Here is a 26,661-nt window from a genome sequence, read left to right on the forward strand (position 1 = left end):
AAGAGCTCCCTGTGTGTCTTCCTACAGATGTTTCACAGTACTGGCTAGGGCAACAAACTGACTTAATGCAAGAGAGGAGCAGCGGGTGGTAAGGCCAGTGTATAAGAGATTGATGGCAGGGTTGTATATTAAGACATCTATTGCCCGTATACGCTAAATTAAATGGGCCTGTTCTAGGTTCCTGCAACATAATAACCAGATCTGAATGCTCCCTCCTCAAACTCACAGGCAGAGCTAAAATGTTATGAGGACTTTTCAAGAACATTGACAACCCAATCTGTTCAAGTCAACTTGAGACAAGTCTTCTAAAATGGGCTACAATCTAGACTTTGTTGACAACAAAACAGCAACAAAACCCAGCATATAAGCACTGCCACCCCAAGAATCATTTAATAAATACATCTTTATTAATAGCAGTTGCACAAGTGAACAGAACTTTCTGTAGTGACATGACAAGATGGGATTATATTAACTCACAGAGGTCTGGTGGCAACACATAATCCATGCATCAGAATACCTGTGTGTATTTTTAATACCTCCTAACCTCCATCCCTAGGGAGAGAGTTTCAAGGCTAGCTAAAGCTTTAATACCAGATTCACATTCAGATTGTTGAAAATTTGATCTCCATATCCTTTTTAGCCTTGAAAACTTTTGCAGGTTCTGAATGGGATTTTCTAAAGCATTCCATGTTGGCCTGAACACTGCCACAGCAGAAGTGGTGAGAGAAACCTGAGGATTTTCTGTCAGGTCTCACTTACACTTTAAAGAACTGTTTCTAATCACGCAGAAGGATCCCATTTAAATGAATCACAGGAAATTCCGGATTGCCTGGAAACACGAACAAGCTAAACCCCAAAGATGCCTCTTCCTGATAGCCAGCCCACCCCACAGCTCTCAGGAGGAGCTCTACTTCTGCACCAACCACAAGTTCCATTTGCCGAAAACGTTGTCTGCAGCTTCCCTGCAACCAAACTGCTTAGGAAGTTCACTATTGCCTTATGGAGTAGTGCAGCCACCTTTCTACACTCGACGTGCTTCAGGTGATCTTCCACTTGTCCTGTGAACAAGCAGGTGCAGAAATCATAGTTCCTAAATGCAGAGCATGGGGAAAATCCTCACTTGTTCAGCCTTTTGGTATATTACAGAGCAGCAAGCAAAATTGCATCTCTGAAAACAGGGCAACACCTTGTAGCTTCCTGCTGGCCAAGAGGAGAGATGAAGTGTGCATGCCGTGAAGGCTGGTAGCAAGTGCACAGTGGTAAGTTCTGCTGCTGTTGAGTTGATCCTGCAGCAAGGTGAGGCCACAAAGTCAAGGTTTTGAACATCCCATCTAAAAGGTGTTTGTACTTTTTCTGATCCACATGCTGTGTAACTGCCAGTTCTGACACATGCACAAAGCGAGCTGTACAGATGTTGTGTTTTTTACTTGGAAATGTAGATAAACTGAGTACTGATTTGTGTTCCTACTATAACTTCTTTTATAAAGTAGCATTTTAACTGGCAGATCTGCCTTTTCAGTATAATTGTGCCAGAAGTACTATTTCCAATTTTTACTAATAATATTTGCTTTTACTGTAATATAACCAAACTATTAGTAAAATACTTATAGCCCAACTGTGCACCCCAGTTCACTTTAGGACTCAACTGTGCACCGAGCCTTTCTCTGGTCTCAGCCAAATCTGTAACTCATAGGCTTGTATGAAGATAGAAAGCACTAGCCAATGCCCACTGTTATCATCACCTTCCCTTGTTCTTGTTGTTGCTTCCCATCCTGTACAATAGAGACCAAGCTCAAAAGGCCCCACCATCCCTTGGCATTGTACTTGTTATATGCTGCTGTGTGAGCATTTTCTACAGGGTGCGGTTCAGCCACATCTGTAATGCAGGGGTAAAGATGAGAACTGAACCTGTCACTGACACTACTAGAAATAACCACAGGAAAATCCGATCCAGGACTTGAGCTACGAATTTCCAGTCTTGGACAACCTGGGAAGGAGAGAGGGAGAACAAACAGAAACAGTAATGAGCACAGTAGTCTGTTGAAACTGCTACAACATTTCAGCTCCAGAAGTCTGTTTTTAAGTGCGCTGCACCCTCAAACTGGTATGGATTACCTTTTCTGCAGCCATAGCTGTGAGTCACTCAAAACCCCAAATAATCCCATTGTTTTACACACATGGTAATCAGACTTCTTTCAGCCTGTCCAAAAGCTTTTAAGTGCCCATGTGAAAGTTGACAGACTCAAGCCTGAGGATGGCTTTAAATTGAACTCAGTTTCTTTTCACAGAACTGCATTTGCCGTGAAGTGCCAGGACTTGGCTCTAGCACGGCATTTTGATGCGGACAGTGGCTCCAGTACAAGTGGTCCCATTGGCTTGTGTTTTCCTAAGTGCTCTCTTGGCTCAGATTGTGTGCATTCAGGAAGGGGATTTCACATTATGAATACTGGCACAACCCTGCACACACAAAAGAGCTATTTTTAAAGAGCAGTTAGGGGGACTTTTTCATTAAGAATTATTTCAACTTCAAACAGAAGGCTTTAGGCATGAGCATTATATGCTGGCATACTGCGTGTTTGATTTACTGTTCAACTTTCTGCTAAAGTCCTCTCAGCAGAGTTCGAACAAAGCCCCAGCTTTTACTAGGAGGGTGCTAACAAGAGTTTTTCTCTCTCCATATGCTGCAAAGTGCACTGCAATGCTGCCCTCCCCTTGCATGAGGAGCGCTGTTTATGCACACAGTACTTTGCCATTTTACTAGTATGGGGGATTTTTAGGAAGGGGAGAAAGATGGTAGCTAGGGGCTAATCTGAGCTGATATTGGGGGAGATCTGGAACACTCCCACTCGAAACAGGGCAGCGATGCCGTGTATAGTCATGGGGAGACAAGGACTGAAACCTAGCAACTACTGTAGAGCCTGCCTGTAGGTGTTGATCCTTGAGATAGGTACTAAGAAAGATACACTTTGAGAGCATGCAACAGTTCCAAGACTGGTATCTATTCCCAGCCCAAGCAGGAAAGTTATTCAAATTATCCCCAAACAAGAATTCGTCCAGGAGAGGCTGCTCTGGCCTCTTGTGCCTGTGAGGAGCAGGCACTCCCACAGCACAAGTTCTCCTTGAAGCAATGCGCTTTCCTGGAAAACATATGACTTATCAGGCAGGAGAAGATCCCAGGTCATGTCTCAGATGAGAGCAGGAGGAAGAGGCAAAGGGAAAAGAATGCAGAAAAGGTAACAGCTTGGAAGCCATCTCTGTCAAGGAAACTGTGATCCCTTTTTTGCCCCCTCTTCACCTACCTGTCTGATGAAATGCTCCTTTTTAACGTGCCTGGAAATGTATCGGATGGAGTCAGCTGCCTTTTCCAGAAAGGCAATAACAATTTTCTCTCCATCTTTTGCTTGCTTGTGTTTCTGCTTCCCTGGGAGCTTTGATTTCAAGGTCGTTTCTTTTTCTTCAGTCTCTGAGAAGGAATAACGATCTACATGGTCCTTCATGCAGAGCAGCCGGGGCAGCTTCTGGAGGAAGAGTCTTTTAACCCAGGGAGCCATGGGATGGTAAGTTGCTGAGGACCGGTGGTGGACATTGATAACAAACACAGTCACGATGATAGATAGGGTCACAAAAATCATGATGAACAGCAGGTACTCACCAATCAGAGGGATGACTTTGGAAGAAGAAGGGATTATTTCCTCAATCACTAGAAGGAAAACAGTGAGGGAGACAAGAACTGACGTAGACAATGAAAGCTTTTCTCCTTCATCTGAAGGCAGGTAAAACACCAGGACAGTTAGAAAAGACAATCCCAGGCAAGGGATTATTAAGAAAAGAGTGTAAAACAGCGGAAGGCGTCTCAGCACAAAGGAGTAAGTGACAAATGGGTAAGAGTACAGCCCATCCTTCCTGTTGCCTTTCATACCTTTGGCGTTTAAGATCTCCCACTCCCCATTATCAAAGAAGTCTTTCCTGTCTACATTTTCATCCACTAAAATCAAGTCCACCATGCTGCCATCATATGTCCACGACCCAAACTTCATGGAGCAGTTCTGCCTGTCGAAGGGGAAGAAGGTCACATCCATTGTGCAGGAGCTCTTGTAACTGGCTGGGGGTGTCCAGATCACCAATCCATTGTACTTCACTATGGCTTTGGTCATCAGGGATCCTTCAAAACGTCCATCAGCACTAAGAGTTGGACAGGAAGAAACAGCACCAAGTTCAAGACTACATTTGTCCCAGACCTACCTCCTCACAGCTCTTGCTTTTAACCCATTATCTGGAGCACAAGGGAAGCCAACATTCATACTGCTTGAAGAAGCAGCCTTCTGACATCCACACAAGCTTCACAATGGCTGACAACACCTTGCCCAAGCTCTGGCGTAAGCCGGAGCCATGCTACTCACTTTTCAAACAAAACAATGTCAGGAAGCCACAGGGACTCAGAGGGGACGCGGATGGCGGTGATCCCTCCATATTCCTCTGGATTCCAGGAGAGCTTGTGGTCGATCCATTCCTGTAACAAGCCAGCAGAGTCCCATACACAACATTAATTCGCTCATACACAACAACCTCCTTCGTCCTCCAACCCCCTGCCACAGAAGAGCTGCATTGCATAGCACAATGGCCACAGCATGGCTGGGAGATGTTAATCCCCACAAGCACTGCCCCTCCAGCCACAGCTGGGCTCCAGCACCCCATCCCGCTGCAGGCAACCTCAAGGCAGGTGCTTCTGCAGAGCACTTGGCTCTCACTTCACTCACCACCCTGCCCAGACCACCTGAAGGTAGCCCAGAAGGAAGAAGACACTTCCCCTGGGTATGACACCTCTTCTTCCCTTTGAGAACCAACCCGCAGTGGTTTTGGCAGACTGACCATATAGAACAGCCAGCTTCTGGTACCTGGTAGTACCAGGCTGGTACTACCCAGGTGACAGAGAGGTGACCTTTAACTACTTTCCAGTGGAGACCTGGCTTTTTTCAGTGAATGGATTACAACACCTAATATCCGTATGTTGTCCTTGCAAACCAATTAATTGTTCTTTCATCAGACAGACCTGCACGCTATTGCAGTGTAAGTAATACTATGCTGTTATAAAGCAGTTGGTTAACAATCCTGAAGAGGTAACACTAAAGCAGCAAAGTAGGGGGAGTCCTGTCTATTTTCATCATGTTGAACTCCAGAATAAGAATAATTTTTCTTCCCTCTTTTTCTTCTTCAGATGGGGAGATACTAACAAAGTGGCTCTAGCAACATGGAGATTTCCACAGTGATGCAGTGGAAAAGCAGCTCTCTCATCCCAGTTCATTATTGATGGGGGTTTTCACTCGCCCACAGGAATAGCAGCAAGAGGAAGCAAGAGCTGCAGATTGCGGTCAATACAAAGAAGCGGAAGATGAACCACTTTCCATTAAGCTCCAGCACTAAGAGCTCCCCAGAGATGTGGAAGCCTCAGCCTTCTCTGGGCAATCTCCTCCATGACTTAAGGATGAACCAAAAAGTGCTATTCTCTGCTTCTTTTCCCACCATATTTCTCCCCTCTTATGTCTTTGGTTTCACATTCTTTTCACAGCTATACCTGCGGACACTTGTTATTGTGGTCCTTTACAATATGACAGCAACCCAGAGCCTCAGTAGAGACCTAAACACAATAAGAGCAAGCATCTTCTTCCTCCAGGTGCAGGGGAGGGATGGTGCCCAAGGTCATGGGCAGATAGACCACTCCTAATATCTGGCCCAAGGCACACACGAAGGTTGCAGTTGCTAAGGGTGGTGCACTAGAAGGATTAATGGCCCCACAACCTGCACCAGAAGAGACATGGACCCACTCTCTGAACTGCTCAAGTGGCTAGCATCAGCTATCAGCGCAGCTCTACATCCCTGGCTCCTCCTGCTGCTGAAGGATTGACGGGAGCTGTTCAAGTATGGAAATAGATGAGGGATCTTTGCTGCTCTTAGCTTCACCAGCAGGGACAAAGTACACCACTTTTAGCATGAACTGTTCTCTGTGGATGGGTATCTACCAGATGTTTCCAGCAGCATGGGCTGTTGGATGGGTACAGACTCGCATCTGTCCTGGACACCTCCTGTAACAGGTGCAAGGGGGCTTAGGCTGGAAACATACCTGTTATGCAAGGGGATAGCCAGTTCTGACAGCAGCAACCAGCACAGTCAGCTCATAGCCTATACTAACACAACAGAAGCAAATACCCCTGTAAGCCACAGGATGTACAATCATCCCTTTGGAACTGAACTGGTGCAGCCCCTCTGCTTGGGTTATTTGCTGCATCTCAGGACTCCTCCCTCCTCCTGCCCTGCACTGATTTTTCTCCCAGCTAAAGTGCCCTTTCATGTCTGCAGGGCAAATGGCTATGTGTCTTCTTACTAGAGCAGAAAATAGATTATGTGCAGACTTCGAAGATGAGCAGTTTAAAATGGGAATCTCCCTATGGGCTATGCTGATGTGAACTGTAGCAGCAGATGCAAAGGGCCATTTCCTTTCTTCTCCCTTTTTTTCAAGCTGCTCCAGACCCTCTCATTGCTCTCCCTTTCCTCCAGTTCTGCCAAATTCCCATCTCTGGGATGTCACTCAAGTGCTTAACCCACAGCAAATGGACCAAGAAACACTGGACCCAGATTATCAACCCTTGCTAGTAGACCCCGCAACTTGCCCAAACCCAGGTACTTTCTCAGCAACCACTAAAAGCTCCTTTGCACCTTGTGTGTCTGCCTGCATGTACATCATGAAGTCTCACCACCTTGAGCACATAGATACTTGAGGTGAAAAAAAAAAAAGAAAAAACGAAAAAAAGTGAAAAAAAAGAAAAAGAAAAAGAAAAAAAAGAAAAAGAAAAAGAAAAAGAAAAAGAAAAAGAAAAAGAAAAAGAAAAAGAAAAAGAAAAAGAAAAAGAAAAAGAAAAAGAAAAAGAAAAAGAAAAAGAAAAAGAAAAAGAAAAAGAAAAAGAAAAAGAAAAAGAAAAAGAAAAGGAAAAAGAAAAGGAAAAAGAAAAAGAAAAAGAAAAAGAAAAAGAAAAAGAAAAAGAAAAAGAAAAAGAAAAAGAAAAAGAAAAAGAAAAAGAAAAAGAAAAAGAAAAAGAAAAAGAAAAAGAAAAAGAAAAAGAAAAAGAAAAAGAAAAAGGAAAAGAAAAACAAAAAGAAAAAGGAAAAGGAAAAGAAAGAAAAAGGAAAAGAAAAAGAAAAAGAAAAAAATAAAAAGCAAAAGGAAAAGAAAAAAGGAAAAAGAAAAAAGGAAAAGGAAAAGGAAATGGGAAAAAGAAAAAAGGAAAAGGAAAGGAAAAGGAAAAGAAAATGGGAAAAAGAAAAAAGGAAAAGGAAAGGAAAAGGAAAGGAAAAGAAAAAGAAAAAAAGAAAAAGAAAAAAAAAGAAAAAAAGAAAAAGAAAACCTTTTCCTAGCTGTTGTGCTTATGCACTAATAATCCCCCAAGCACCGACTGCACATGGGACCAGCTCACTCTAAGCTACAAGAATGCATGACTCCCAAAGCAGGAGACCTGGCTCAGACCACATCTTTTATCCACGGCATGAGTCAGAAGGATCAGATAAAGCGGCTTCCACCTCATGCTCCCCGACACCAGCGAGGCATGAGTGGACGGTCGCGTGTCCCTACCTCCTGCAGCGTCTTTGGAGTAACCTGCAGCAGGATCTGTTTTCCCACAGCAAGAGCAGTGACACAGGTTCCAGGCTGTGACTCCAGGCAGGTCTATGCTGCAGTACAGACAGGGTGCTCAGCATGGATGGGCTAACCTGAAACATCTCCACACAGATGTAGCAGCTGAGAGAGGATCAGGAGGTGTCTGCCTGTGCTAACATCTCAGGCCTAATGCCCTCAGGCAGCTTGCCTATGCATTTGGCTTGCTAATGTGAGTCAGTACTTCGGGTCCCTCTTTTCTGCAGTCACTGTAACCTGGGCGAAGGTGCCAGCCAGCCAGAGGGATGAAGGCTGCCCAGGACACAGGAGACTTTGCTGTACTGGGTAGAGCAAGCAGCCAAGTCTTCCCTAAGAAGAAGGTCAGGCCCAGGAATATTCTGTCAAAAAACCTGTTAACAAAACTGAGCCGTATTTCTCCACCAGCCCAGCGACTACTGAGAATCATTTCCCATGGCATCACTTCAAGTACAGCTTGGGTTTTATGTCCTCTGCCTAGGATCAGCTGACATGTTTATAGATACTCACATGGTTGAGATACTTAAAATAATTATCACAAGGTCAATAAACTGGTGCAATGTAATCTAAACCAAATGCAGTGTTCTTCAGGAGTGAAAAAGAAAGGAGACCTAATTCACAACCTTTCTTGCACCTTTCCCCACTTGCATAAATTATTGTCACTTCCAGAAGCAGTTATATTAGAGAGATCTGATAAATTTGGCATAGATTTTAATTAGGGTAGTATGGGTAGCATGCTAGCTTTTTTTCCCCCTTTATTATGCTGAAGAAGAAATCTATCTGAGGCATCAGTCATCTTGAGCAAGAGAGACAGTACTTGTGTGACCTCTGAGTCTGAGACAGGATAGTCCCTCAGGGCACACGCAGCATCCCAGGGATAGCCACTGCACTACCAGGACATGTTGCTTCCCTGAAATATATTTGCCTTGAGCACAAAGCTAGGCTGCAGGCAGGGGTAGATGGCACCCTATTTCTTCAAGGCCTGTTCCTCTGCCTTCTGGCCTCTTCATGTCTTTTGTGAAGTGAGAGGAGTACAGTGAAAACTGCGGGCAAGGTAACATGGCGCTCTCTTTGCCTGGCCGCTCAGTGTCATGACAGGGGATGGATGTCACACTGGGCAGCAGGCTGGGATGGCCACTTGGCTCAGCAGCACCACAGTGAAAAGGAAGGTTTGATTTGGTCTGATTTACCTGCTTCAGCCACACGTTGGTTGTCATCAGCTGATTCTTCTCATCCTAGGGTGACACAAAGTAGAGAGGATTGCAGTTTCAGAACAGCCAGCAGAAACAGACCCCATGCCTGCTGGGTCCAACCCTGTGCTGAGAAAATGAGACCCCTGTGGTCCTGTTTCCCCGTGGGCCTGGGCTCTTCAGTCACTGTTGTGGGGAAATGAACTGACTCCCTAAGTGCTGCCTCTGCTCTTGCTGAGCGCTTCTGGGGCTGGAAACCCAAGGTCTCCATTTCACAGCAGCCCCAGGGAATCAGATGCTGAAGAGCAGGGAGGCAGTAGGGCTCAGTGGGGCCAGAACACGCAAGATGGGTCATCTCCCCACACTGCTCAGCCTGGAGTGAGCTTGGCAAAATACAAGCTGAAACATTCCTGAATATATAAATAAAGCACAAAATCAGAGTCTCCTTTCCCTGGCACATGGAGACACTGCCAGGGGGCAGGGGAGGTGAGGGGAACACTGCTGTGTGAGTACCTCGGTCTGGCCCCTGGGCACATTCTACTGGGATGGAGGGGAAACGGAAGGGAAACTTTCCACATGGGCAAAACCACAGGATTGTTTAGTCTCTAGTGTCTTATCTGCATGGCCAGCTTGGTCAAGATACAAGTTGCCGTTGGTCTAGATACTTCACTAGAGTGTTCAATGTCACACTCAACAGAGTGTTTCGCTAGAGTGAACAATGTCCAAACAGTTCTACCCTTCTTTACCCCTTTTTCCAGCTGCGTTGTCACTAAACTATGAATGTAGGCACGAGGGACTGTCTGGCATGGACTCTCTGATTAACACCTGATGAAGGGAGGCCTTATTCCCTGAGAACAGCAGGGAAAAAATTACCTTCAGGTTTGCTGCTAAACAAATGAGGCTTGTGCCGTGCCTGCGGCAGGAGGTCATGTCACCAGCACTACATCACACTCAGCATTTCGCTGCCTGACCAGCACTTTGCATTTCATGTCTCAGTAGTCAAAAACCAACAGCATCCTCCCAGCCCTTCTAGGTGGATGCACAACTGTCTGTAAAAGAAGGTACGTTACCAAGCCCAATACAATGCTTACCACATCCACAAGCTGTGATATCTTTAATCCAAAAAGGACTTTGATGGTGTCATTGGAGTTCTCCACCGGGCGGACCCATCTCTGATAGCCTTGAAATAAGTGCTTGAGGAGCGCATCCTCATTCTCAGCGACTGAACTGAAGGCAGCTACATCTGGAAGGGAGCAACAGGGAGTGGAGGCATGCCGGAAAGCAGAGATGGAGAACAGCACAAGCTGAATAAGTGAGGCAGAGCAGTGATGTGAGACAAATTTGCCTCTGGGCAGCTCTTGTCTTGTACAGTACAATCTGCAGGAATTCAGATGCACAGAGTCTCAGCTGAGCTGGGGTGAGAGGAGGGGAAGGCAAGGCAGCCCAAGCCCAACTCAAAAGTAAAATCATCAGAGCAGTGATGACTTTGTACTAGTGTTATTTGGTGTATGGGGTCTTTTTCTCTTGAAAAGGACCCCATACACCAGATACGAAAAGTATGAAAAGATACTTTTCATATCACCAGATATGAAAAGTACCTGCCCGGTCTGTCTTGGTTGTTTTCCTCTAGAAGATCCACTAGAGCAGTCAACCTCTCCATCCTTTCCTAAATGCCAGCCCCACCCTCCACAATGCTGAGGTTCTGACATGATCTCCACCGCTTCCCTTCTGAACACAAACAGCAGGAAGTATGAAAAGGATTTCACCTCTCCTCAAAAGCACCATGAAGGGAAAGGGAGCTCATGCTGATCAGCACTGTCCCACAGGGGTCACAGCTGGTGTTGCAGTGCCAGCAGTCAAAGGGGACCTCACTGGCTGCTGCCCAAGGCCCACCTTGTCTGCCCACCACCCGTGTCCTGCCAGCCCCAGCACACAGGACGTAAGTGCCTGAATTGCCAGCCATTAGGCACAGGGTTATGGCCAAGAGATGGTGTAAGGATTAGGCAATGGGAGAGCCCTGGCAGGGGGCACAGCTTACACTTACACTTGAGTGCAGCAACATCACAGGTAATGCAGCAGGGTCCCTGTGCCATAGTATTGATGAAAGGGCATCTGAGCCCAGCAGTCCCTCCAGAGGAAAAAACCTGCTGCCACGCCAGAGCTTCCCATGGGACAGAATTGTTCTCTCAGGATAGCAGGTCCAAGGTCCAAGCAGCACTGCCATCCCCCACTTCCAGTAAAAGGGCAAATGCCCATTCCTCTTTGAGAAGCTGTAAACTCTGAAGCCTAACGATTACCATTCATAAGGTAACGATTACTGTCAGATGCTCTAGGGCAGGCTGTTCTTGTCCTCTGTGGCTGGACAAGCAGTTGTGGTAGGGTTACCAGGCCCTGGGGAGGTGGGTGCCAGCCTGTCAGACAGAGTTTTCACACTCCTTTCCCCCTGCTCTGCACCACAGCCAGGGATGGGCTCATGCAGCTGTCAGAACAGTTTATAGCAGCCTCTGCATCCACTCTGTACCTTGCCACTTGCTATTACCATCTGGAAAACTACAAATGCCCCTTTTGCTTGCTGCAGAGTTTGTTCTCACCTCAGGGCTAACCCTAGCTCCACCACAGCACACTGGGACAGAGTCTGGGCTCTGTGCTAGGAAACTGGATTGCCTGCCCAAACGTGCTAGACAGGCATTGCATCCACAACCAAAGGAAGAGAAAGAATGTATTTCTCCCTCCTCACTACCCACAACCTCAGTGGTTCAATCCCCCTGACACATACAGCTTTTCTGCGAAGACCCTAGATCCCAGCCCTTTTGCTTTCCCATTTGGAGATTCACAGGGGCACATGGTTATTAAACACGAAATTTAACGGGAAAGACCTTGATTATACAAAAGCACAACCCTAAAACATGCAGGAACAAAACCGGCTTTATCTTAATGCTGGAATACATTGCTCTGGGTGTATTTGAGTATAAGTCCCTGCACACTAATATGCAACCACACACAGCATGGGCATGCTGTCCTTGGCTATGTATGAACCCACTCATAGGAAAACAGTGCTGTTTCACAGCACATACTTCACATGAAATCTAAGGGCCCTAATACTCCAAGAAAGTATAGCAGAGGGGTGGTAAAGCTGGCTTTGGGGCTGGAGGTATTGATTCTCAGCTGCTGGGGAAGCCACAGGAGAGGGCAAAAAGAGTCGGGAAGTCTCATGAAGAAGAAAGCCAGAAGGAACAAGACTGATGCCCTTATAAGACAGCCTCAGTACTTGCAGGAGGACAGTTTAAAAGCAGAATATTTTAATGCGAAGGAAGACATATCAAGAGGAAAAACCAGCCTAACGGCTCCGTTTGGTCAAGCCCCGTCTCATTATTAAATTAGATAAAGCCATGGACAAAACACCGATAAAAGAAGCACTGCCTTAGACAAAACAGAAGAGCTGCCACAGGACGGACTCATCCCTGAATTTACCATATGATGCACAGAGAAGGCAAAAGCTGGGAGCTCCCTGGCAGGTTACCGTGTGTGTGAGTAACTGAGCCTTGTTTGTCATCTCCCCTCTCCCGCAGGTTCCTGTTTGTCTCTATGGTCTGCGCCAGAAGTTCCCCATAGGCACAGGAGCAGGACTGCTGGGGCAGCGAGTCTGCCAAACAAACATGCAAAACACCCTCAGAAGCACAGACAGGACACTTAGCCTCTCGTCAGCTCTCATGGAGCACTTCAGTTTTCCTCCTGGTGAAGAAGATTCCCTTGTGTAAGACCCTTTAGCAGTGCTAGCTAAGCTTAGGATTCGTCTGTTAACTTCTATCCAGTGGCCAGCCCCCAGCCCTTGTCAAACTGGCTGTGGCTGCAATACAAAGGCAGCAGCTGGTAGAATCCTCTTTTGCTAGTCAGTGTTCAGAAGACAACCAACAGAAGCAAGCATCTACCTTGTCCCAGCAAGCAATAAAAAAAACCCCTTGAACATCTGCAGCTCAGCTTGGAAGAAGAAGAAATCACACTTACCTGAGTGGGTGAGGCACAGCACAAAGAGCGCTAGGCAAAGCATGGGCACCACCGTGGCTTTTCCTTTAAATCTGATCTTTCCTTTTCATAAGCAAATCCGACTCATCTTAGTAGGGGACTAGAACAATCTGGCTAGAAATCAAGGCAGACAATTGAGTCTGCAAGGCAAGACAGCACCTTTCAGAGCCTTATCTTGCCTCATTATGACGCTCTGTAAATCACACTTCATTGATTTTCAGTCAGCTGTCACATCCCGTAAGCCTAAAACAAGGCTCTGGGTCCTAAACTCTGATTTGTTTGTGACAGTATTTGGGTTACTACAGGCACTGCAGACTAGGAGTAGAAGTGAGGCAAGGTTTTTAAGGAGGGGAAGTGTCTTTTATTATGCTGCCAGTTACAGCTGGAGAAAAAAAGAAGATGCAGATCAGACCCAAAGATAGATCATGTGCCTGAAAGGTTGTGTTTGTTCCAGCTGTATCGCCTGGTCTAATAGCCTCCCTACAGACCTAACTGAACTTATTAATTTTTCATACTGCACTTGCTGGTTTATAGCTATAAAATAGGGGGTAAACCTAACTAAAATATAGGTGGGAAAACAGGGATGATTTCTAAATGTGTATCTCATCACTCATACATAAAACGCTACAGACAGCAGCACAGAAATGCGTGCACAGTACTACCTATTGGCACAATTTAACAGAGTATGTTGTCCCAGGACCTTGTGTTTAGCAGTGAGAGCAATGGGGCCTTTGGTTATTTAGCAAGTTCCTCTGTAGGTGTCACTCCCACCAGTGACATATCAGACAGGGCTCCTTTCAGAAACCACCAGGAATCTCTGATATCAAAAGGGAAGGGGGTTCCTCTTTCCCAGTCCCCCTGCCACTCCTTTACCAAGGGATCTCAGGATCTTCTCTGTTTTCTTCCCAAATGGAAGTCACTTTGTCATTTCTCTTTGAAGAGGAGATTTTCCCCTCAACTTTTGAGCTCAAGAAAGAGTGGTGCAAAATTCTTCTAGTCTGAAACCCAGACCTGAAACACTTTTTGCTTTGATTTATTCTTTCTGGCTATCTAATTGCTTGCTGACTTCTGGGTGGAAAGCCTGCTCTTTTCAGCAGCAGCTGGGCCCATTCCATGTAGTGGCCCAGATTTTGGTACAGTCATGAGCTGTGTGATTCAGATTTGCCTTATCTAAATTCCTCACAGAGGACTGGTAACTGGCAGCTGCAACCTTATCGGATAATTCAACTTCCTATAATGGAAAAGATGTTGTTTCTGTGTGGTTCAAAGTCACATTGACGTTAGTAGTGACCTTCTTGTAGTGTCCTCCCATCTTAATTTATGTTGCAGTGGGCTTGCAGCCTACTTCCTCCAAAGCTCTCAGGCAGGCTACCAGCTGCATCTCACTGGGTTTGGCTATTCTGCTTCTCTACTACACATAGGGAACCTGCAAGAGTCCTCCCTAGCTCCTCACCTCTGCAGGGCTGGAGGAGCAGCTGCCCTTCTCTGCACAGTTCCTCATCCCAGCTGCAGAAAGCAACTCAAAACCAACAGCGCTATCGACAGACTGTCCTGAACAAAGTGTCTTCTTGTCACCAGCTGCTTTCATCTACCAGACTGCTCGGTTTACCCATTAGATACAGACCAGACATAAGCACACAACCTGTCAAAGTCCTTTTTTTATGCTGGCATAAAAACAACAGCGAACATTTGGCTGGGGTGTTGCGGACAGACAGCACCACAACCCACCAGACTGTGGAGCATGGGATAACTCAATTATCTGTCTGATGCAAAATTTTCTGCAATAAAGCTACCCTTCAAAAATGCTCTGCGCAGGCTACGCTATGTATTCCAGCATGTTTTGAGTCCTATACAGGGCTCAGCACCCTCAGACATCACCCGTCATCTTTGTTGAATCACAGCTTCATGACTGTGTGTAAGCCCCAGCCTGTGCCCATCGACACCTCTGTAATCACTGCCTGCGATCACTCCCAGGCATTGCTCTGTTAGACAATCCTGTATCTCAGACTGGAGAGAAACTTCTTTCCATAAGGCTTGAACCTGCTGCCTTGAGGTACTAGTAGCCTACAGGAGCAGGCTTTTTGCTACTACATGGTAGTTGCTTGGAAGGAAATATGATATATACTTGATTTACCATTGCCTCCACCCTCTGCCCGGACTCTGACAAGAGGTAAGAACCTACTGTGTGCCTAGTCTTTGGCTTACAGACTTATCTGTCAACCAGAGGAGGGTATTGGAGAAATAAACTCTGTTTGCTAATGATGCTTTTTGTTTACAAGCCTTTATTCAGCCATGCTCCTCAACATTTTGGGAAGGCAGGTACACACGAATACTCAATTTTACCAGCCAGACCGTGGATCACTGGGAGCATCCACCCTGAGACAGCAAATTAATTCCTGGGTAAAACTTGAATCTTCTCTGTTGAGAACCTTCGATTTTCCATGAGTTTTGTGGGTTTGTAACTGACATGAGGCTGCAATTCTAGGCTCAAAAGAGCCAAGAGCTGCTTGAGCACAAGCAATGCTGGAACCCTCTGGGCAGCTCAAACTTCTGCAGGAAAAACAAACAAACAAAACAGAGAAATCCACCTATAAGCACACATCCAAAAGTTTGAGCCAATACAGTTTATACTAGGAGCATCTGAAAACCTGAGTTTATGATGGAGAGTGCCAAGCCATGCTACCCGAAGGCATCATGCAGCTGACTGTAGAAAATGCATTTTCCATGAAGAGGTGGCAGTGCTCCTGGAAACCAGAGTGTGGGGAACCCAGACTGGGGGGGGGGGGGGGGGGAGAAGGACATTGGCAGGAGGGATGTGGATGGGAAATGCTGTGAACCAGAACCCATTTCCAGGATTAAGAGCCTAAGAGGGGTTTGCAGCTGCAGGGGGCAGAAAAGAGAGGCTGCATAGGTGAGGCTGTTGCAGCAGCTATGGGGCAGGAGGCTCCTTCCAGGTGGATGGGCCTTCTCCCTCCCCAGCCTGCCACCTTGGTCCTTGAGGTTAGTATGCCAAGAGCCACTGGAGACAAACCGCAGGTACCAGTATCTGGGACGGAGCCAGGCTCCCCAGAGCTCCCAGGAAAGGACCGAGTCACCTTTGTACCATGTCACACGACACAGGAAGCCAGCAGGTAAACACCAGCCCTGCAGGGATAAGGGACAGCTTCTGGAGCAGAAGAGGTTTGGGAAAGGGCAGCACTCCTGGAGTCTCAGCTTTGCCCTGGTACTTCCCCACCGACCCTCTCTGCTCTCGGTCCTCGCTGGCAGTAGACACCTCTCCCATCAGCAGCTTCCTAGAACATGCACCTTCTCCAGGCAAGGGATGTTTCTAGCCCAGCTTGGCAACTTCCGCAGCACCAGACTCATCCACAGGCCAGAGGGCACAGAGTTTGCAGCCAGCCATCCACCTGCCCATACCCTTTGAAGCCTCCCCGCTCTCCTCCAGCTCCCTGTCCCCACCAGGCACCTTTGTGCTGTCACCTCTCTTGGCTTGTTCCACCAAGCACAACTCAATTCTGTCTCTCGCTCTCTGCTGTTTGCCCTCCACCCCCTCCTCCATGCACCCATGCACAGGGAGCTTCACCACATCCCACTGTCCTCCGTCTACCCCGCGGTGCCCCAGCACAGCCGCCACTGTCTTCCTCCTCATTTTTGACCTTCTCTCACGCAAAGAGAAGGCCCTTTCAGCTTCTCCTAGCCGTTTTTCTACCCAGTTCCCGCTGTGGACGTTTCCCTGCGTTACATCCCGTGCTGTTCCGGCTCCCCCGCCTGGCAGGACGCGGGCAGTGCAGGAGTGTCCGGAGCCCTGCTGCGTTGACGTCTGTGGCTATAAAGGGTCCGTAGGACTTGTCTGACGGCATGCTGCATGCGCTTTACCTGGGACCCTTGAGGGAGGCTGCCAGAACGGAACTCACTTTCCAGGTACACCCAGACAGTTGTTCCAGCGGTGACCAGGCTCTGCAAGTACAGGGCAAGGTTTTGCAGAGCAAGAGCTGTTCCAGTCCTGGGTTTCTTGGCGTCTTCCTACCATCATGGACTCTTGCCTGTCCTCCTTTCCATTTCCACCACATTTACATGAATGCGGACTTGAGACAGCTTTGAGTCCCCGTGCTTTCTGACCGTGTATAGCCCATGCAACTGCCTGCCGCCTGCTGCTCTGTAAAAGCCTTCCACTGCTCCATTGGTACTGAAGACACGCAGGGAGACAGGCCTTCCGGAGGTGCTCAGGCCCTTCACTACTGTATGCACATTAATCTTTCTCAGAGATGGTGCATTGCCCTCTGCATTAGAGTCTTCGTTTTCCTTTCTCAGTTCTAACTTCACAGTGAGGACTTGTCCAGGATGCGGCACTGTGTCCTGGGGCGATGTGGTCCCCTCCATTTTAGTGACACTAGCTAACTCTGAAATTTGGTAATTCTTACAACTGTTTAGTGTGAGTTGATAACTGTAAATGAAGATCTGGCTCAGCTCTTCTATTTTCCCAGCTTGTCTTTCCATTTTATCAAGTTCATATCTGCTTTGGTAAGCTCTCCTCGCAGACCAAATTCTACCTGCAGCATCATGAACTTGCTGTTGAGATGACAAGGCTTGAAAGACTTCAGGGGTAAGCAAACAGTTAGCCAGGGTCAAGACTTTACAGGGTGTGAGAGAAAACTCTGCTTTGAAGGTAATGGCTCCTGGAGTGACAGAAGTGCCTGGTTCATGTCTGTCTCTGCACTGACCACTCAGCCTCTCATTTTCAGTGGTAACACCTGGTGCCTGGGAGCCCTTAACCCAACACACACAGCGCTCCATGACAAGAGGGAGAACTGTTGTCTTTTTTTCTGTTTTCTCCTTTACTATAAGCTTACTGTATGCAGGGCAATTGTGAAACCCAAAGGGCATTTCCTGCCATGTCCTGTAGCCTCGATAAGCTGCCTGAATCCTGGCAGCAGCTTTGTTCATTTTGTCCACTTCTCTTCGGGTGCAATATCCCCACCACGCAGCCTTGATGGTGGTAGCTGACAGAGTTTGGTTTTGGAGCCAATCCATCTGGTGAGGGAGGGCAGAAGATGCCCTTGGAGGTACCACAGCAAAATCCAGTGCTTTGTTGGAAGCTGGATGAAGTTCTGACCTGAGGTTCCTGCCTGCATTTGCGGGCGTTTGTTCTTCATTGTCTTTTCCTGAGCTAGCAGAGGTGGCTGCTTTTTGAATCCACATCATCCACCCACAATTCACAAGGAGGTTTCTTTTTAGCTTTAGAAAGATATCATGACACAGATAATAATTCTCTAGTGTCCAAAAGATGACAATGTAATATATTTGCTAGGAATGGTTGGAGGTCAATATTCTTTTGTCTCTTTCTTCAATACTGGATGTTGTTCTTGTTCTTGTGGCTTTGTTCATGATGTTTCAATAAAAAGAAATGCAGTTGTTGTCCATTTTCTTCTGCTGCTCTACACCTCTTACTGCCTGCTTGGATTACAGAAAAGCAGTTATTTCTGCAGTTAACTAGTTCTCCTTCGTGCATTTTCAACATGTGTATTAGGACTCACATTTCTGTGGGAAAAGATTGTGTATTATATGCTCAAACCTGCAAGTACACAGTAGCCTTAGCAGCTTGTGCTTCATGAACACAGCCCTCATACTTGACTTTTAGTACATCATGAGTTGTTAGCTGTTCTACCTTTTTGGAGGGGCTTTTTTGAAAGTTACTCTTTTAACAGAAAATGCAGCTGCATTGCCAATTATCTCAGCGACATTCAGCCCCACAAAACTCAGGGGCTGAGAAAGATAGCCCCTCAACACGGGCCACTGAGCTGCAGGACAGATACCTGCACCTTCATCTTTAGCTTTCAGAAATAAACTGGAAAAGGTCAGGAGAAAATAACAATAATAATTAAAACAAACATCAAAGAATTGTTAATCCCTCCTTAAGTGCTGAAGCAGCCATTCTCTGGTTGATTCAGACTTATTCTGACCTCTTCCCTCCATCTTGAGAGCTCTTGAGAAACTTTCCCCCACCAACCATTCATCAGCATCATGCCTCATCACACCTTACATGCCTCCTTCTGAAAAACAGAGACAGGAATGTTAAAAAGCTCCCTGTTTGGCTGACAGACAACATGAGTGCAATACAGTCACCTTATTCAGGCACTGCTTTGCTCAGGCACTGAGATTTTACGTGCCTGAATTTCTAGGGGCCCACCAAATGAGAAGATGCTCAAGTCTTGCAAAGGGAAAGTGAGCCAGCTCCACTTAGAAGTATTTCATCTCCAAATGGCAGCCAGGTTTGCTGAAGTTAGGAGCCACTGGCAATGCCGAGCATATTCAGCCACCCAGGATCCAAGCTGTTTAGTCCTCCTGTGAGCAAGACTCTTGACGTTTGAGATACACCCGTCTTTTGCATGATACCAAATGGCTGCAACTCTTGCCCAGGAAGAAGCAGGTCTGGGGCGCTGGGTTGGACCCAGCCTGCACTCATACTTTGGAGGCTGTGGCGTGCCAAGAGCAAAATTCCCCCGTTCAGCTACATTACAGCCAATAATTTTACAAAGTGGGAATTTTAACACAGCAGCCAGGACACTCACTTGAATGGGGCAGCTCGTATGAAGTGCATGCACATTACTTAGGATCATCCCCGGCTAAAATGCAGAAACTCCTCTGGCAGCAGCCAGTTGGCAGACCAGACCTCATCTCTGTCACAGGAGTAACCCTAACCAGCACTGTAAAGCCAACTTGTCTATGGAGAAACAGTTCTGGGGGAGTATGAAAGACATTCTTCATTTAACACCTTCACTAACTCACTTCTGTCCTTGTAATCACGCCAGCCCACAGCTGTCCTGATGACTACCTTCTGATGGCTTGAGCTGGGATGTGAGCCTTCTAGCCACAGATGCCTGCTTGCCATGCTAAGTCTGTATTGTTTGGGTAGATGTCAAATAATTTATAAATAACAATATCTATTCCTTCGAGAGGTTTCTTAAGATTAGATAGAAATGTTCACAGGTAGGAACCAAAGAGACAGAACATGTAGGACCATCATTTTGAACATCTGTGGCATATTTCAGACTTCCATGTTCACCAGCTCATGAACAGACAGTACTCTTAAATGTAGACCTAGAAATCAGCTTTCACATACAATAACTTCTGGAACTCCTACCCATAACTTATTACATGAAGACATTACAGCCCTCTTGAGTGTCTACATATGTGGTTAAAATTCAGTGTGGCCTACCTCCAGGTATTTGATTGTTAAAGATTTTCACAGTTGTGCTCACAACAATTATATTTCTGAGTGGCACAAATGAAACAATGGGTATTAGGTGGTTTGTTTGGGGTTCTTTTAGTGTTTTTCAGTGTTCATACAAAATGTCTCAGGATAATAGTATAGAAGAAATAAGGGACTTGGACCTGCATGCATAATAGCCTATACATATATAACAGGACAGCTCTGAGTAATATCAATTAGCCTGGGACTATGGAAACACTTGCTGTTAAACATCAGTGTAAACTACGCACAGTGTATCAGATGCCTTCACAGTTTCTGACTGAAGTCAGAATATGTTTTTTATGTAACTTGCAATTTTGGGGCAACATATAATCATAACAGAAGGGATGTGAAGTAGAAGTGCTGCAATTATTTGGTGGCGTATGTAACCTAATTATATGGTAGCATATGTAACCAACAGCTGTATCTTGAAACTGTGTAAGTTCATTGAATAAAGCTTTTAACAGCAAACTAGAGAGGCTTTGAGACCCATAAAGCTATCTCTACTGGATAACATCTTTGAAATCTGCCATTTGCCTTGCTTCTGACAAGCCAGAAAAGCTGAATACAAAACCTAAGTGTTTACAACTTAACCTCACGAGAAATGTAATTTGTGTTAGTTACAAAAATATGTAGAAACTAGCTTTGCTTTTCCTACCATGCCAGAATATCCTGTTTGCTTTAACTGTTTTAATGGCCTGTCTGTGTCTATTCAGATAAATTAACCTAGTTAAATCAGAATCACAGAATGGTTTGGGTTGGAAAGGACCTTAAAGCTCACCCAGTTCCAACCCCCTGCCACGGGCAGAGACACCTTCCACTAGATCAGGTTGCTCCAAGCCCAGTACAACCTGGCCTTGAACACTTTCAGGAATGGGGCAGCCACAGCTTCCCTGGACATCCTGTGCCGGTGCCTCACCACCCTCTCAGAGTGAAGAATTTCTTCTCAATATCTAATCTAAGTCTACCCTATTTCAGTTTAAAGCTGAAAAGGGGGAAGAGTGCCAGGAGACAACTTGCCACAGTTCTTGAAGAGCTTCTAGAATAAACACCATCCCCTCTAAACCTTATAAAGGCCTGAAAAGACCTTTTGGCTGCCTCAGACAGAATGAAACAAACTGCGCTGCCGTCATCCTTCCCCACATTATCACTTGACCTCACTGGGGCAGCTCCTCATGTTCATTTCCAATACAGTGTACCTGCCTCAAACGACAGTTTAGTCAGCCAACAAACTGTTTCATAAGTGTTACAGTATTTTGAGACTCTCAGCAAGCGCAGGGAGCATGACACATTAACTCCACATGCATCAGATAATCAGCAAAATCAAAAGGAGTAAAAAAAACCCCAAAGTTGAAGGAATGCTTCTGAGTTTAATTTCTCAATGGGTAATGGACCATTTGTCAAGGAATGCTATCAGATGCCTTGTTCACGCAGGTAAATAACCATTTATCATTGAGGCTGGATTTTACCTTACCATGATCTCACCGCAGCACAGCAGACTGCCACCCCGCTATGGAGTCCATTGTGACATCATGAGCAAACATCAGCTGAAGCTTCATGGCATTATGACTTTGTTGCCGAAGAACTATGCTGTTTAGCCTTGTCTGAGACGATGACACTGCCCCAGTGCCCCTTCTTCTGCATAATGCTGATGGACTTTCCAACAGCACAATAATATCATTTTCAGCAACACGAAAAAGAAATCCCAGCCCCATGGGACTCAGCAAGGCTCTGCCCAAAATGTTGAGTCAAGCTTTCAGCATTTCAGCAGGCAGTTTTACTGCTCATTTCAGTGGGACAGAAGTTAAGCCAGTGGTGAAGGCATTGCTCAGAAAGCTCTCAGCTCCCCAGAGAATCACTGAGCTCACTTTTAAACCTCTTACATATATCATTTTATATACAGGAATCAAGAAACAAGCAGAATAAAAGTAAAAACTCAGCCTGAATGCACACAGAGTAAAATCCACCGAAATAATTACCAAACCTCCTCTTTCCACAGGCCAAACTCATCCATTAACCCAAAGCAGTCTTCAGTTGAGACATGCTTTTCATTCCAATGCTATTTCCAACAACGTTTTGCATTTTCATCTCTGTGGCACATTTTATAGCATTAAACAGTAAAAAGTTACCAGTCTACAAAAAAAGGTTACTAACCCATGCTCCAAATACTCCAGCGCTCAATTGCTGACAGCCTCTGTAACTGAGCAGATTAGTATCTCATTAACATGTATCAGATCGGAAAAGGCAAATGCAGTAAGAAACACAGACTTCAAGATTCTGAAAGTATTAATAGAAAAGATCAAATTAATCTTTGCTAAGAGAGAAGAGCAATGCTGCAGAAGAGCAAAGCAAATATGAAAAAGTCAGAGAAAATGAGATAACACTGAAGATTAGAATAGATTTCTAGTGGGGAGAAAAGTTTTACTTCTACAGTCCTATCTCATCACTGAGATGATGGGTTCAGTAGACAGCATGCTCACAAGACTTCGTGATCATCATACTGTGAAAAACAAGCAAAACCAATGTCATCTACCACATGTATAAGGTTATGATTTCTTCAGCGACTGAAGGAGTAAAAGGTGTTGAAGGAGCATGCTTTTTGACCTGGTGTAGAGATCTAGCCTGTCAGGCAGCATTGGGAACAACACAAGAAAGCACCATTTGCAGATATTAGTTTAATTTAGTTACATCTCATTTCTGAAGTTATATACATGTCAATTAACTGACATACCAGGTATATATTAAGCTGGTATATCACAAAGCAAAAAATGTAAGTCATAACATTAGTAGACAGAAAAAGAGGTAAATGTCAATATTGATGGAAGAGCTGTTATCAGCAGAGTGATACTGTTAGATTAGTTAAAACATCATCATAACCTTGCTTGAACATTTGAGTATAAAGGATATTATATACATATATATGTATTTAGTTATATAAAAAGTTACCACCAGGTAATGTTAGCTGATGGCAGTATCAAAGAAAGATAACTCAAATGATACTATGACTGTGGTTTATGTGTGTGTATTTTAAATAGATTACTTCCAAATAACATGCACATTCACCTGGGGGCATAGACATGTTTCCTATTACCCACAACCAGGAGATTTCCATGCTGTAGTACCTGTAGCACAGAAATTGCCAGTTCTTCGCCATGCTGGACACATAAATAAGCTCTGAACAATTTCAGTCACTTGTCAGTCAAAGAAAATAAAACTAACACAAAAGATTTTCCTGGACTCAGAAAGAGACAAATAGAGAAAAGAACTGGACATACATACTGATTTGAAGCTACTCATAAATGACTTCTTTTTCAGTCCTTTGGCATAGCACCACAAACATTCATTTATCTGCCAGTGACTCCTGGAACTTCCCAGCTAAACTGCCACCACAAAATCACTCAATAAAACACCATATCAGCTCAGAACACCTATGAGACAAGCCTGCAAATGTAGGTCAAGCTTTAAATATTAGAAATGGAACCATCTATCAGTAAGGCCAGCCTCTGCAGCCCAAGCTCACGTGTCACATGCTCTAGTGAGGGCAGAAGACTCCACCTTGGTGTCTCACAGCCAGGCTGGGAACAGTTCTCTCCGTTCAAATTTTCTTTGCATGCAGGTGCCATTTCTGTGGACCACCAGCATCAGTGAACTGATGAATGGTCTGATCCTATAAATACAAGAAGAGGACAAGCAAAACAAACAAAGAAAACACAAACAATAACAACGAAGAAGAGCAAGAACTCTGGACTGAGCTGTGAAAGTGGTCATTCTGAAGCTTTGTTCCCTGCAGAGCCAGCTGCTGTGGTTATTATCCTAAAAAGATCCCTTCCTCTTAACACAAGAAAAACCAGAACCTTCCTTTCTGGGCCATGGGTGCAGACTGCAGAGTGCCTTAAGCCAAAAAAAAAAAAATTCAGTTCTTCCTGTAAGAGACATTAGACACCCCTGAAAAGAGATGGTATGGAGATGTGTGACTAATTCCTGCAACGGAGGAAGGCCCAGAGGAGATGGTCAAGAACGATGACCTCAGCAAAGAATGTAAGTGGTAACAACAAATTGTCATAAAGAAAGCTGAGATTATCTCAACACCAGGGGGAATAGACAGTAACCTTTGTTTAAGGTATATCACTAATATATCACTTAGTCTACAGATTGCACGAACCGCCTTCCCTGAAAACAGCTAGCCAGACCAGCATGGGATGGGAAGATGTATGTGACTCAACCCATATAAAGAATAAAAACTGAACCACTCACCAAATCAGCTTTGGAGAGTGGCTTACGATGAACTTTGCCCACATATTATTTCCTGGCAACTGGGGACACACAGTGTCATGACAGCAAGCATTTAGAGACCGGTAATGGGAATTTATATGGTATGCTTGTACTGTGATTCTGCTGTATATTGCAGTTGACATACTGTACTTGTGCTGCTATTTCAGTATACTGCTGTATCACTCTGCTAAATCAATGTCCTGGGCCATTTATAAGAACCTGGCTGGAAAGCACTGGACTCTAGCTGGGGGTTGGTAAATGAGCCCAAGATGAAAGAAGAAACCATTATTGAAGGCAAGACCTCCTCTTTTTTCTGGATTACCAGCCCCAGACACTGAACTGACTACTTCCCGAAAGGAATTTACATGTCTTTTTTCACAGACTCAGATACTGAAGAGTTGATTCATCTAGAGATGACTAGTACAGTCACAGACCATACACCCTTAATAGTCACATCCAATGAAACCTGAAAGGAAACCAGAAGCCTGCCTAATTTGCTCAAGTCTTCCCTGAGTTTAAAAACAAACAAAAAAACCCCAAACTACCCCCCCAAAAAACCAACCAAACATACAACACCCAAAACAACTAGCCTCATTGTGTTCTCCCATGCTCCTCTCTAACTAAACGACTTTTTAATAGTCCACTAGAACCAATTAAGACACAGAGGACAATCATTTTTTCAGAGGTTCCAGGAATGGGTGAGCCCAGGCCTGACAGTCCATTTTCCCTGTACAATGAGAGGAGGCAGCTACAGGAGGATCACTAGATCATTTTGCACAACAGACAATAAAAGGCTTGATAGTCAGTGCTAAATGAATTAATAGTGGCAGGACTTCAGAGAGATTTAATTACTGAAATGATTTAATTATGACAATGCAATGTATACTCAAGAGAGGCTCTTGAAAAATTCCTTCTGAGTAACATATTTAAAAGTTTTAACTTCAGAATATTTAAGTTCCTCGCCAAAGCTTTCCTTTGGGAACCATTTAAAGTTATTCAGCGTGGATCAAACAACAACTTTGCAATACATTTTATTTTTGCACACTCCTAAACTCCTTCAGTCTGTATAAAATTTTAAAGCCTTCTGCCCAATTTGTGCAATAAAATGCTGTGGTTCCATCCAAATAACTCTGTAAGAAAATAAAACTTCTGTTGAAAGCATTGAAGAGGAATGTATAATAGCACTTACTGTCATCACTTTTTTAATCATATTTTTTAATTATATTTTTTATCCTGTTGTGTTTTTTCTCCTTTATTAATAAAACGTGGCTAAAATATTGCAAATAACCTGCTATGCTTTAAACAGCAGAAGTTACAGAACTGAACTTGCAGCAGTAATGACAGCATCAACGTGCTTTGGCAGATTGCGTTTTGGTTGTTAAAATTAGCTCAAAATACAATAGCTCAAAACACCCCTTTCTACCCTGACACCTGATGAAGGTGTAAACTGACCAGAAGCAGATACACCTATAGACTAAAACCTAAAACAGTTCTAAGGAAAGAAACAAAAGGGCAACTAGGAATAACTGCCTGGCTCCAGCAAACAGCATCATAGCAGAAGTCGTCTGAAACAGACTTAAGAAACTGTTCTGGTTTTAGTTTTACCCAAACAACCTGTTTGGTTTCCTTCTTCCTACATTCAAACTGTGATTTGCTTTGCACTTTCCTCAGCTACTAGAGAACTCCTTCAAAATTCACACAGGACACCAGTACCCTAAACCCTACGTAGAGCTGAAGGAAAATGAAATTTCAGCAAAGCAGAAGATTACTCGGAAATCTCAGTTTCATTAATTTGTTGCCACAGCTGTTAAGAACGTACTAGTAACAGCACAGACAAGAGGCCAACTGGAAGCACAGGAGAAAAAATGGCAGTGACAAAGGACTCCCTCAGTGTGACAAGCGGTAATCCAAATATTTAGCTGTTCATTTTCCCCATAAAACATACCCCTGGGTTTAAACTGTCCCAGTTAGACAGTGAGATGCAACACTTTGCAGAGGTGTAAGGAGAAAAGTAAACACTACACAGAGGTCAGATAACCTACCACAGCAAAAAGAGAACTGGGCCACCAGAGGTAACCCAACATTTCTCTTTTTAGAAGCTCTAATTTCTGCCTGCTGCAGCTTCAGCTTGTTTCAGAGCAAATCTCTCAAGATTTTAAGAGTGGAGCAGTTTTCCCAGTTCTGATACTTTCTAAATTCCTTGAACTGTCTGCTTTATAAAATTGGCTTCAGCAAAGTACAGCTACATG

At 44.9% G+C, this 26,661-nt stretch overlaps 1 protein-coding gene across 5 annotated transcripts; it reads right to left on the reverse strand.

Moving 5' to 3' along the window:
* Positions 1-421: 421 nt before the first annotated feature.
* CHRNB3 (cholinergic receptor nicotinic beta 3 subunit) lies at positions 422-13,154 on the reverse strand. 5 transcript variants are annotated; one of them, XM_065661389.1, is made up of 8 exons: positions 12,874-13,154; positions 12,389-12,511; positions 9,960-10,111; positions 8,869-8,913; positions 4,401-4,510; positions 3,920-4,182; positions 3,300-3,463; positions 422-1,987 (listed from the first exon to the last, which is right to left on the reverse strand). In XM_065661389.1, exons 1-8 carry the CDS (start codon positions 12,914-12,916, stop codon positions 1,853-1,855), a joined length of 1,035 nt encoding a protein of 344 aa, XP_065517461.1. In that variant the 5' UTR covers positions 12,917-13,154; the 3' UTR covers positions 422-1,852. The 5 variants fall into 5 exon arrangements, with proteins under 5 accessions (XP_065517461.1, XP_065517457.1, XP_065517458.1 ...); XM_065661385.1 differs by having other exon boundaries at positions 3,300-4,182; XM_065661386.1 differs by lacking the exon at positions 8,869-8,913 and having other exon boundaries at positions 3,300-4,182.
* Positions 13,155-26,661: the final 13,507 nt, after the last annotated feature.

Source organism: Lathamus discolor, chromosome Z, assembly GCF_037157495.1.
Source record: "Lathamus discolor isolate bLatDis1 chromosome Z, bLatDis1.hap1, whole genome shotgun sequence".
Taxonomy (NCBI): Eukaryota; Metazoa; Chordata; class Aves; order Psittaciformes; family Psittacidae; genus Lathamus; species Lathamus discolor.